Below are 13,807 nucleotides of genomic sequence, written 5' to 3'. Positions count from 1 at the left end.
TTATAATTCTGTGAATCACAGTGTTATACAAACTCAATCACCCCTATTATCTCAACGGAAATCAGGGGATCGATCAATTCGTGGTGTCGATTGTTATAATCGTAACGGGGATTTACGACCCCCGTTGACGTCTTTCCTCGCGATTACGTCTCCCCGCGATTGGCCGAATTTACAAGGGGTCAAGCAAATAAAGATTATGAACATGAATGTAGTGGCAAAGATAGACACAGGAAGTGATCTTAATTTAATAAGAATCAGTATGTATTTGCGTTTAGGAGCACCTCAACTTGAGAAAAGAATTATTAGATTCGATAGTATAGGCGCCGTTGACGTACACACCATGGGACGATTCAAAACGGATATAATGATTGACGGTTTAAAGGCAATGCTAGATTTTGATGTAGTTCCCGATAACTTCTTGGGACACGATGTACTATTAAGTATTGAATTAACTGAACAAATGCAAGTAAGAGAGAAAAAAAGTAAAGTTTAAACAAATTAAAAAAGAACTACGTGAGAACCAGTGTGCTGCCGAAGATAGTGAATAGAATGAAGTGTTAAATATAGACGTATGTAGTAAACAAAACGACCGAGATCTGGTCGAGTTGGACCATATTGAAGATAAAAAAAACCAGAGACGATATTAAAAATTTGATTAGTGAATATACAGTGACGAAGAAAAAGGACACAGGTGTACGCATGAAAATCATACTTGAAGATGATGCACCAGTATACCAAAACCCACGGAGATTGTCAGCAGAACAAAGGAAACAGGTTAATAAAATCATCGATCGGTGGTTAAGTGAAAAAATTATACGTCATAGTGTACTCCGTGTAGTACACTATTGTACAAATATACTGATGTACTTTCCTGACGCAAAGTGTGAACAAGGAATCCGCATTCTTCGTTCAAGGGCACACCTACACCGAACTTTCCTCCGTACCAACATAAGAGTGACTAGTGGGTCTACATCAACTCGAGTCAGAGGACAGTGCAAGGAACAGCAAGAATCTACAAGTTGAAAATAGTCAATCGACATGAGATATATCACCACTATCGTCAACATGAAAGGAGTCTCAGGTCGTACTCATTCGAAGTTGCCATTTCAAATACTTAAGCTTGTATCACACTGATGAAGTTGTTGGATCATTCAAAATATATAGTAACCTGTTAATAGCAGCGTTATATTCAATCAACTACCCTTATTATCTCATAAGAAATAAGGTATCGAACGATTCGTGGCGTCGATTAATCAAATCGTAACGGGAATTTACGACTTCCGTTGGCGCGCTTCTTCGAAATCGCGTCTCCCCGCGAACGTCCGAAAATACAATACTGTTACCAAACCTACTAGCACTATACCATTTCCTACAAATTGGGGGCTCAGCCGGGATCAACTCGTGGTAGTATTAAATTTTCCGGTGCGCGGTCTGATATCGGTGACGATATCGTAGACAGTTAAAATTAGTGTAGTTTATCATTTGAAGAATAGTGTTGAAAAAAATAAAAAATGGCAAATGTTGAAGACGGACAATTGTCAAGTGAAGAAAGTTTGACGCTGGAAGAATTGAGGAGTAAGCTCTCAAAGATGAATTTACCAATATCTAGTGCGAGGTCAGTGTTGATTGCCAGATTGAGTCGAGCGTGTAGTGTTGAACAATCGAATCTTAAGGGATCAACAAGCGGTGAAGGGTCGACGGACCAGCGAGGCTCAGGAACCGTGCTAAGAGCTAAGTGCGATCGAGTCGAAGACGAAAATCTCGAGAAGCTGAAGGCGAAAGAGTTGAGAGTGCGTCTCGCTAGTTTGGGATTAGAAACGACGGGAAAACCCGCACTACGTGCACGGCTGCAGGCGGTCATGGAAGAAAACAATACAAACATGGATGAAAAAGTGAGGTTGAAGACGATGAAGAAGACGTAAGAGAACGCAGGAGAAGCACACGAGATGTGCGCCAAGATTGTGACAAATACTGTCTTAAAGCACAGGTTGGATCAACATTGAGTTTTAAAGACGTCGAGGACGCATTAGAAACATTCAGTGACGACAAAAGTGAAAATGTCGATGGATGATTCGAATCGCTCGAAGAAATTGTAAACATGTGCATGTGGTCAGAAGCACAAAAGGCAATTTATGCGAGGATTGTTTAGTTGAGGAGTTTAGTTGTTTAGTTTAGGAGTGATTATGTTGAGAGGATCAACAAGGATACTTGCGAGTATCGAATGCAATGCTAGGACTTGGCATGAGTTGAAGCGAGGACCAATTAAAGAATTCTAAAAAAAAATTAATAGTTTGCAAGTACACAAGAGAATTGAGAAAACGAAAAGAAGAAGCGATGAAGCATGCTTGGCTTATATGTACTGCATGTTCGAAATAGCTAGTCATGTGGATATGGAAGTGGAAGCAAAGGTAGAAAAGGGCTAAGATTAGTTATCTACTGTGGCGAATCGTAACACCTCCCGGGCGATCCGCGGATACCAACCGTCAACACCAGAGGGCTACTACGACGACAACGAGTCTGCCTGTCTCGCTAGGGATCGAATATACGGGCGCATGATACAAATACCGCACTTAGCGATACTCCCTCTACGTCTAAGGCAGGGACTACCGGGCATAGCCTTACTGACGAGTCTACCGGTAGTCCCGGGACGAAACGCGAATTCTCTTTTCACCTAGCTCCAACTACACTTCCTACACTACGAAGAACAAAAGTGTCGCAAAATAAAGTCGACTGCGAAGCCGGTCAAAACCGAAAACAACAAGGAGCATAGTCAATCTGGAAATGTAGTGAAGGATAAAAGATGTTATAATTGCGGTGATAAAGAACATGTCAGTGCAGATTGACCGAGCAACTCGGAAGGTCCTAGGTGTTTTAAATGTTGTTGGCATGGACATATCGCAGAGAAGTGCAGCAACCTGAGTGAGTCCCTTAAAGAGGTTTGTAGTGCGTGGAGATTGTTACAGACGAAGCGTGGTAAAGACGTCAAGATCGGAGCTTTCGAATTGCCTGCGCTAATAGACACCGGTAGCGAATTAGATCAGAAAATTGTTAAATTTCACTGTATCGGGTCCGAAAGAAATTGTACACCCGGAGAATTTTCGATGAATGTTCTGATAGTCGATGAGCCGTATGTTATGACGGTACATGTAGTTTCAGATACCCTAATGCAACATTCGTTTATTATTGGCGCAGACTTCCTCAATACTGTCGAAGTAAACATAAAGAAAGGAAACGTTTCTATTTGTAAAGTGGAGAAAAAAGATTGTAATAGACTGTCGGATGGAGACGACACAGACGGTTGAGATGAGGTTTTCGTAGGATTCACAGAGTGTTGTGCGAATTATACAGTCGAACAAACAAGACCTAGCACGAGCACGTCAGAAAAATGTGACGGTGGAATGTCAAAGATTCCTTAATATTTTTGAGCGTGATTTCGAAGATAGATGCAAATGAAGTAGCAGCCAAGTCGAAGCAATTTCGAATCGGTGACGAGATCATTCAAGTTTATAGACATAAACTGCGCGATGAAGAGCTAGGTAACACGTGGGGTGATATTCTTGTGCGCAATTGAAGCGACTCAGAAATGTCGACGCTGAAACAAGGGAAAACGGTTGATGTCTGCGATTCCATAAATGTCGTGCAACAGCAAACCCCTTTCAGGTGTAAGATAGTTGATACACTGATGAAGAATGGCGAGAACAAGAGTTTTAAGGAGCGAGATCAGTCGTGCATAGAAGGAAAGAGAAGAATCTGGGAGATTCGGGCTGAAAACAGATGGGTGTTTAACAAGAGACGCAAGAAGGTAACAACATACAAGACGGGGGTTCTGGTGGCGATTAAGAGGACGCAGGACGGTCCTGGGCGAAAGCTCCACTCGAAGTTCCTTGGGCAGTACCGCGCGGTGAAAGTTTTAGGAAATAGGCGTTATATAGTGCAGCGAGAAGGCGAATACGAGGGGCCGCAAACGACCTCCACGGCGGATCATCATATGAAGTGTGACTATGATAGATGCGGAGGCAGTGACAGGTGGAACTTCTCAGTTACCATGCAACGTGCAACCGCCGGTTCCTGGGGATAACCTCCTTCTAGTTATTTGGTACAAAGAGGAGGCAGACACGCCGATATACAGGCTATCAGGATCGCTAACATTCCAAGAAGTGTTGTTAGTGTAGGAAGGCCGAAGCGGTTTGATCGATCGAGTGCACAAGGCCCAAGAAGAGGATCAGGAGGATCCCGTGACGCGACTGTCACCCGAGGCAGCCATAGAAAGACTGGGGCGCGAGCGAAATCAGTGATGATGAGTACATCTGATGTTAGATGTATTTGTCAGAATGGTCTATTGTAGAAATGTAGTATAGTGCAGTATCGTGGACGGATTGCCTGGGAGATATCGGGTGTGTTGTCAGCGTTGTCAAGGAGTGCTGTCAGCGTTGTCAAAAAGTGTGGTCAATGTATTTAAAAGAGAACCATTGTAACGAGAGTAATTAGTAACGAATAGTGACTGCGTAAATATAGATTGATGGAGCATCGATCATACTGTTAGCAAACCTACTAGCGCTATACGTTTCCTACATGTATGGTTATATTAAAAAGAATTAAATTGAGTTTTGTTCGGCTCTGCTTGTGTACTGTGTCACAGATACACATACATGAGTAGAATTCACTGTAGTGATCCTGACAGTTTTTTGCAAATATTTCGAAAATTAGAAGAATTTGGCGGTAATACGCAAAGGAAAAGTTGTTTTCTACAACATATTTAAAAATCATCGAAGTCGAAGATACCAGCAGCTTTCTAAATAATTACCATACTACATATTTACTATGGAGACTTAGATAGGAGATTTAGATTATTTTAAAGATTATTATCCACTTAAGAACGCATCAGGCATGAAACATTGCTATTTATATTTTAAGTATGCCGTGAATACGTTTAAAAATATAGAATAACTATACGGTACGTTGACAAACCTTAAAATGTTTATAATACTCATTATCTCCAGATAATCGTTGATCAAGATACGTGATCCCAGAGAATGCAGCCTTGAATGGCAAGTAATTCCTTTCTCGTGTAATATATTGCAAACCATCCAAAGTAGTTCGGTAATTAAGCAAACCAGCTCTTGCTAAATTCAACAAATCGTCAACTAGAGCGGCTCTGTTAAGGACATGTATGTTCTGATAGTTTTTACTATTTAAAACATTGATAATGCGATACCAGGAAGCGTTGTCATAATTTACTCGATAGAAACCTGAAAAAATAATTTTGATTTGTGAAATAATGGTTCTATAAGTTTTGTATGTACCATATCAATGATCTTATCGATCTTAACAATGTTCGTATACTCATACTTAATACATACTTTTTCATTTAATTATCTTACAAGCACTATGAAAGTATTTGAACACTTATAGATACTATTAATGAATTATGTACGTTATACGAACTTTTGAAATTTCATGAATATTGTTTTCAGACTCGAGTATCATGATTGTATTAGTAAAGTTTGAAACGAATTTAAAACTATGTATAAAAATTACAGGATATTAAATTGTATTAAATATAATAGAAGTATATATTACAGAAATATCGCAAAGGTATTAAAATAGCCAATCATTTACTGTATTAGTAAACCCCAATATTTAGCGGTACCATCTACAATAAATATCTCGTAATTTTTATGTATTTCTATTTATTTTTATGTGTTTTATAAGTGTTCAAATACTTCCATGAAGTACAGTTTTTAAAGTATAGTTTACGATGTAGTTTCTGATACTGAATGTAAACGATAAATAAATATAAAATATGTTCATGATATATAAAATAAAATAAAATATATACTATAGAGTTATATGAGATACGCAATGCAAATGAAACTATAGAAAAACTATGTCCTCTCCGAATTCGATAATTTTTAAATATATTATCAGGGACATAATTTTGAACAACTGTTTCTTGTACATATAACTGTTGGTCAGCCATAGTTCTCGAGAAATTTGCAAAAAACTATCGGTAGAATACAGTGAATACAGTGAAGTCTGTCTTACAGTTGCGCTTCCATGCCAGTGTACTTAAAGTATTGGTTGGCGGCAGCCTAGAGGCGGACGGATATAATGATCCAACCGAAATCTAGTTTTTATTTTTTGCATATGGGCGAGCTTGGGTAAAGCTCCGTTCACAACTATATGTGCGGGACTGTAAGAAATGTCTGCTCGTAATTCAATTAAAATGGATATTACCAATGTATTTGGTTTCGGTTGAGTTATTTTAACTCGACCGCCTCGAGGCGGCTGCAACGCTTGCATAAAATAGTAACGGTTATTACTTTCATAAGATAATATCAATTATTCAATCTCCTACTATATTTCCAAGTTAATTTGTAATCCTAAGCCCAATACGTTGATGATATTCGTTCCTAATTGGATTATAATAGACATTTTTTATGCTTCGGATATGATTCGCATATGCAATTGTGCACGGAGCTTTATTCAAACCCACCCCTCCCTCGTTTGTCTATATAAATCGAAAATAAATGATAGGTTTCGACTAAGTCATTCTATCCGACTATTGACAATTAAACAGAGCCATACGTTGCCACCTATTCACAAATATCTGCAGAATTCACTGTAGTGATACCGATAGTTTTTTGTGAAGTAGCTAGAGAAAGGTGTATAAAATGTTAAGTTCTACGACATATTCAAAATATTATAGAAATCAGAGATAACGGAACGTCTCTACAATTTCACTATTCTTTTCTACAACAGTATTGAAATTGTTGATAAAAGAAACTAATTTTTACAAATAAATATTTCAATTTGTAATTCGATTATTCCATTTGATAAAAAATTGCAACATTGTGAAATAAAAGCATATAATATGATTAGCTAATAAATTATATTGTACAAGGGAACACAGATTGGCTAATTATCAATATCTTTAAGCACAGAAATATTTCTTTATATATATATTTTTATGTATTTATATCTACGTTAATAATAATAAACAGCACAAAGAATAATATTTATAAATAATCTCCTCGAACCCTTATTTTTGCAAATTAATTGCAGAAATTTATAGTTTTCTATTTTATGATTTTCATAACATCACTATATAAATAAAACACGATATATTTTACCTAGCAAAAACAAATCTCTGAGGATTTCTATTTTTATAAAATTTGAGATATATTTCACTAATTTCGCTAAAACAAATTTCTTTATCACTATCTTTTGAACCATATCTTACGTATACATGTGTGAAAATAAGGTATCATGATAACAGTCTCACGTCAAATATTCCTATAAAATTAAGTTTAATTTTATCAACGCGTCGTAATAATCCTATAATACTTTCTATTTGAATGATGTTATTACAATACGCCAGATGGACGAAACAAAGAAGGAAACAATCACAGAAAGTGCAAAATAAATGAAGTGGAAAAGTAATCTTTACAAAATAGTTTGCTGAATACTATCTCAAAATGTTAGTATTGTTCGTTCCTTTTGTATCGTTTAAGTCTTTGCAAACGAAATATTATTTCAATAAAGGAAGTAAATATAATTTGTACTATATATTATCGAACTAATTATATATTATCAGTTTTATACTTTGAATTTCTTCAGTCATATTATTTAAGTTACGTAGATTATCGAAGTAAGATTATCGAAGTATTATCGTAGTTTTATCGAAAGTAAGTGCATTTGTGACTTTTTAATGAATTATAATTTTAGATATGTTATTAGAAATATATGTATATAACATCCTGTTATATTTTATATTTATTTAATAATGAACACGTTTATTATAAAGAGATAGATCTATACATGAGTGCATATTGAAGACATTTTAAACGCAAATCCTGGAAAGTATCTATTTTGTTTTTTTTTTTTGCTATAATATCTCTAACATGTAAACGTTAGAACTGTTTACATTAAAATATAACTAATTATGTAAAATAAAATATGATATATTACCCATTTTATAAGGAAGTAATAATTAGAAGTTGTGCACAAATTTTTTAGTTTCTATTCTATTCTATTCTAATTTTTTTGTATCTATACACAAATTTTTTAGTTTAGTTTATAGTCTACGTAAGCAGAGTTACATAATATTTTACGAAAAACTAATGAAAAAGTACAAGTTGTTAATATATTTTTTAATTAAAGAAGTATCTTGACTAGAACAAAGAACTCGGAAGCAGGATTAGTAAAACATAAAATATAAATTTAAATAAGCAATACTCACCAGCTGATTGAACATTGAATATCACCCATCCTGAAGATTTGTTAAGTTTAATTGTTCTTTCGCCTTCATGTTTCAACCAATATGCCACATTTACTTGATTGAAATTCATATTTTCTTGAGTAGTCCACGTAATGGGTATCCACCATTTCACGTTGATAGGTGTGGATTTCATATTCCTCAACAAGAAACGTTCTTGCTGCAAAGTAGCCTGACCATTTTCAATGAAGACCTTTACCACCGGAAATCCGGCTTGTTCTGTCCACGTGGACATAATTTGTTCGACAGAAGTACCAAGTTGTATGTTATTACGATTGATTTCAGCTTGAAGTTCCGACCAGAGATTTTGTGGTCGCGCCACTTTTTTTTCTGCATTACTGGAATGAATGCAAATCATTGTACTTAGATTACACGTTCGTATTTATAGAAAAACTAGTAATAATATTTTAATGTGAGATTTCTGAAACTATATTTTCGAATTTATCGTTTTGAACATATAGGATGTTCTATTTAAAATACGCTACATATTTACAGCAGTGTACAAAAGTTACTAACAAAGCAGATTTTTCACTTTAAATCGAAAAAAATTTTAACTAATAATAGATATGAGAGCATGACGAGTAAAAGAAATTTAATTAATTAACTATAAATTATTTAAATGACATTTCATATTTCTATTTAATTGCACTTGCAAGTGTTAAATTTTATTAGTTGATCTTATATATGTTATTACAACTGTAAATTGTTTGAAATATGTTGAAATATACGTTATGAATGTATCTTAATATCTACTATAACTGTAATTGCTTGACATTCGTTAAAAAAAAAAGACGAAGGAAGAATCGATGAACATTTTTGAAAAAATGTTATGTTATAAAAACGAATATATCTTAAAGTTTCTTCGCTGAAATTGTATAATTAATTTCGGAAATAATAAAAGATGCAGCCTTGAACTTAATGACATAATGAAACATTATTACTTGTGATTATCTCTTATCGTTTTGTGGTGGCACTCAACAGAAAATGCCACCACTCGACACTAACTAGTGTCGGACGACGGCAGCGCCTTAGGTCACGAACGTTCGGGACCCTGGTTCGGATCCCGTCGACCGGAGTCCGATTTTTCTTTTACGCATCAAAAATAGAAGAAAAACAGCAGTAGCCCATCAAGCGACATCTACAGCTAGCAGCTACAATTATCACGGATAACGCCAAAACCCCTCAAATTGGTGACCCCGACGTGATCGGCAGCGAAAAGAGGTGTGACCACGATAGCGCTACCGGGACTTCGATCATCGCGAATCTAAGATTGTGAAAATCTGGAGCGAAACCATCTTCAGCAAAACCTCGACACCTCACTTCCGATCGGCGATGCAGGTGACTGGAGATGAGACGATGGCCAAGCCAGGAGTGATGTGGCTATTGCAAAGTTCAATGGGCATCACCACCAGCACGTCATACTAAAAAAGAGGAACAGAGGCCTATGACCGCACGCCCCATCATAGTTTTCCTATGCAGCATCATCGTAATGGAAAGTCAGTCGTTTGACGCAAGTAGATGGCAACTATCACTGATTCGAGTTGCTCGACATCTTAGGCAACCATCGTCCGAACTTGTATCGCATTGAAACGCATCGATCAGAGTTCGATCTTGCAATCGCGAACCACGAACCGAAATTAGTAACCGCGAGCTTTACACCACGTGTACACACAGAATATATTGTTAATAAATATTTGTCGTTAAATATATTCGAGTGTTTCTTCAGTACCTATCACGCCCATCACCTCAGTTTAAAAACTTCGTGTTTCATTGATAACAAAGTTATAATTATTTAATAGTTTTATGCAACTATTTATAATTTTAATATAGTCTCTTTTATAGTTTACCATACTTGTTATAATTAAATTGCTCATTACTTGTTCAGGTAATTTTGTAGCGTAGCATCAAATACATCGGATCCAAAAACGAGATTCATCATTCGTAGGATACTGGCTCCTTTGTTATAAGTAATAGTATCTCCCACTCCGCTAATTTGCGATGAATTTGTGACGTTCCGCGTCATTGGTTGAGAAGACTCGATAGCATCAGCTGCAAGAGCTGTTTGATGTTGCTCCACGAGGAACTGATCTTCCATGTTCCATGATTTCTCGATCTACAAAATGGATTATTTCTAATATCACGAATAGTATAGGATAGTCAACAGGTTATTGAATAATGAAAGGATTTAACAACTAGGAAATGAAAAAAAAGTTTCATCTATATTTTTCATAATACAAGTTAAATATGAGATATAATGATATAATGGTTTAAAGATACCACGACCGTTAGACCCCTAAAACTTTTTGATTATACTGCTCACTATTATCTATTTATGAACATTCTCATTTGAGCAAATCTTAAACAAATTCTTATTTTTATTAGATATTGTAGCATGATCAAAATCGAAAATATGGAAGAGAATTGAGTGGCACAAAACATTTTTAAAACTTATTCTGACAAACACGCAAAACTGAAACCTTTATTTAATTTCAATACAAAATTTTAGAGAATTGAAGGTTTCGCGAGAAGTGGATGATAATGTACGGCTTGTTGCTTCTCTAATATTGATATTAAGAAGAAGCATATACTTTCACATGACATAGTTAGAACAGGGAACAAGCTGTTAGCTTTATAGATTCAGTTTTTTGAAAAATAGTTTTGTGAAAAATCAAAGAGTTACTTAATGTTGTGACCTTTCTGGTCATTAATTGATATTTTTGAAATGTTTAATTCAAAGATCAAGTAGAAATGAGAGATGTCTGTTTAAATGGGATTCATTGATAGTCTATTTTAAATTTCAAAATTGCTTTCTTTTAGTTGGCTGAAAATATGATTTAGCATATATATACTCTATGTTGTTCAATTGAAATCAGTCAATACTCTGTTGATCATCATGTACGTATATTTACATTGTTTGTAAATAAAACTATTACATTTTACTATAACCGAAATTTTTATTGCATATACATTGTTACTTTACGACTAATAACATATCGATTAAAGATAGTGATAAGTCTAGTAAATAGATATATTTTCTATTCCAATTTAAATTAAATTTTGAAAAAATTTCTTCGATCTTTGGATTACACGTATGTTTAATTAAATCTCAGTATAATAAAATTTGTTCATTTGACTATTTGATATTTATCGTAAGGAAGTTGTATTACTAAAAGATGTAGAAAATTCTATTAAGAACATAGTTATTTTTCACACTAAAGCTTTACTCGAATTTCGGGTCAGGTTGGGATTCCGAAAGATTGTCGACTTATAAACTTATTGGGGTACCCGTTATTTCACGACCCGATTTGGGGTCTTGATTCAAAATGTAATTTTTTGTCACCTTGTGCTTGAAGTTAGTTGAAGCACACTAAAGTAGTACACACTCGGTATGAGTGAGAAAATGAAGAAACCCTTGCTTATTTATGATTAGTGTCGTAGAAAACTAAGACTGCAATTTATAGAAGAAAGTACGAAAATTTCACAGAGACTAACCTCCTTTATTTGTTACAAGAACCTTATAGTAATTATTATAAGAACAGTCATATTGGGAACGTATTTGATCAATTTTGGAGTCATTGTATTTAATTAACTGCAAGACTAATTTAACTAATGGAAAATTGCAATTACCTGTGCTGTGCCAAAGTATTGAAAGTATCTTGCAAACGCTTCGCTCAACCACAAGTAGCTCCACCATTCTGGTGTAACCATATTTCCAAACCACATGTGCGTTAATTCGTGTATAATCACAGAGGCGATGCTTTGTTTCGCGACATCAGATGTCGAGTGTTCATCATATAACAATCTGGATTCACGATAGGTAATAAGACCCCAATTTTCCATTGCACCGGCTGAAAAATCGGGTACAGCCACCATGTCCATTTTTGAAATTTGATAATTTTGCTTGAATCGCTTCGAGAGATAATCAAGACCCTGCATGCCAATGTTCAAAGCATATTTAGCTTGATCAATGGCGTTTGGTTTAGCCCACACTTTAAAATTGTCTACTTTTACGGGGCTGAAGTCCGAGATAATGAAAGCTACCAAATAGGTCGACATAGGGATGCTTTGCTTGAATTCGTCCCAAAATGTTTCATTTCTGGAATCATCAATTGTATTATGTGAATAAATTGCACTAACTCCTCAGTATTCACCTTTATAAATACATTTACTGTCACATATTCTCTTGGAATTGAAGGAATTGCTGCAGTAAGGAGGAAACTTCACCTTAATCAAAATCAAATCACTTTTTAAAATGTGCTATTTTATAATTAACTAATATTTACAGTAAAGCACCTCTTCACGTTTGGATATAATAACTTTAAATATGAAACTTATTCATCTATTTCTTTTCGAATAAATACAATTTAATTATTGGAGCAGTTTCCTTATTGTTACCAATTCTTCAATTTTAGATTATTAATATCACGTTACATTTAATATACGTTTAATCCCTTAATAGTACTTAATAGTTTATCTTCACTGAGATTCTAGTAAAGTGAACGGTTTATCCCAAGCATAATTCGAGCGGAGCGATCAGGAAGGTACTTGTGAATTTCAACATGTTTTTTTAAACATTTTTTACCATGCATAGAAGTATTTTAGAACATAAAATGTTATACATTTTTGTGATCGGATTTCGTAATTTCATTACACTGTTTTATTAAATATTAGGTTATTTTCTTAAATTGTTAAGGAGTTAATCCTCTAAAATCAGAATTTACTTTCGCTTTTCAGTAGAAAAGATTATGATTTATTAGAATTGACAATTTTTAGGAAAACTATAACGGTATTCTAATAAAATATACCATGTTATATAACGTTAGGAAGTAAGAAAAATAGAAAATTTTATTCAAATGACTAATTGTAAGTTAATAATGTTACAATATTATGTATTAGATATATATGTAATGTGATCAGCAATAAATAAAGCCAAACAAACTTATTTTTAAACTCAAACTTCAAAACCTAACAAAATTATTACTCTTTTACACTTTTTTGCTTAGAAAAATTCAGTCGAATCACAATCATTTACAGGTGACGAAATATTTAATACAGTGGATGAATTGATATTATAATTATTAATTATGAATTACAAGGAAAAGTGAATTAAGTGAATATTGAATATGTTCTTTCTAAAGATTATCTTTAGCATGTATCTCATGACTTATAGATGGTAGTGTAAATGAACAACATCTTATGGCATTTAATACTTTTTTGTAACATTGCAAATGTTACTTACGCTTCTATGCTTCTGTTTAGCGGCATATTGCTCAAGCAAGAATATTCTGCAGGCCTCAAAATTCTGACTATATATGTTGCCTTGAAGCTTGGTTCGTCGAAACAGGGAAAAGCATGTCTTGCATGCGTTGTTTGGAATTGTGTGGAAGCGAGCCACCTAAAACCATTTAATGTCAACTTCGATGTATGTCTAGTTCTCTTTATTTTTCTTTTCGGAAAGCTAAATTTTTAAAACAGAAAGTAATATCGCACAGAAAATAGCTTTTGTAGAATCTAAACTAAATTCTGTAT

General features: G+C 34.6%; 1 protein-coding gene across 2 annotated transcripts in view; it reads right to left on the bottom strand.

Annotated features, from left to right (window-relative positions):
• Nucleotides 1-13,807, bottom strand: part of LOC117233796 (putative aminopeptidase-2) — a 74,893-nt gene that overhangs the window by 56,242 nt on the left and 4,844 nt on the right. For both annotated transcript variants that reach the window (XM_033494382.1, XM_033494383.1), the window contains exons 4-8: nt 13,518-13,673; nt 11,906-12,374; nt 10,156-10,391; nt 8,243-8,616; nt 4,969-5,249 (exon numbers count right to left, since the gene is read on the bottom strand). In XM_033494382.1, coding sequence (XP_033350273.1) covers nt 4,969-5,249; nt 8,243-8,616; nt 10,156-10,391; nt 11,906-12,374; nt 13,518-13,673 — 1,516 coding nt within the window. The remainder of the gene's footprint in view (nt 1-4,968; nt 5,250-8,242; nt 8,617-10,155; nt 10,392-11,905; nt 12,375-13,517; nt 13,674-13,807) is intronic.

This window comes from Bombus vosnesenskii, unplaced genomic scaffold (genome assembly GCF_011952255.1).
Source record: "Bombus vosnesenskii isolate JDL3184/JDL3185 unplaced genomic scaffold, Bvos_JDL3184-5_v1.1 scf7180000013299, whole genome shotgun sequence".
In the NCBI taxonomy this organism is placed as follows: Eukaryota; Metazoa; Arthropoda; class Insecta; order Hymenoptera; family Apidae; genus Bombus; species Bombus vosnesenskii.
This window is presented reverse-complemented; position numbering and strand designations above follow the sequence as displayed.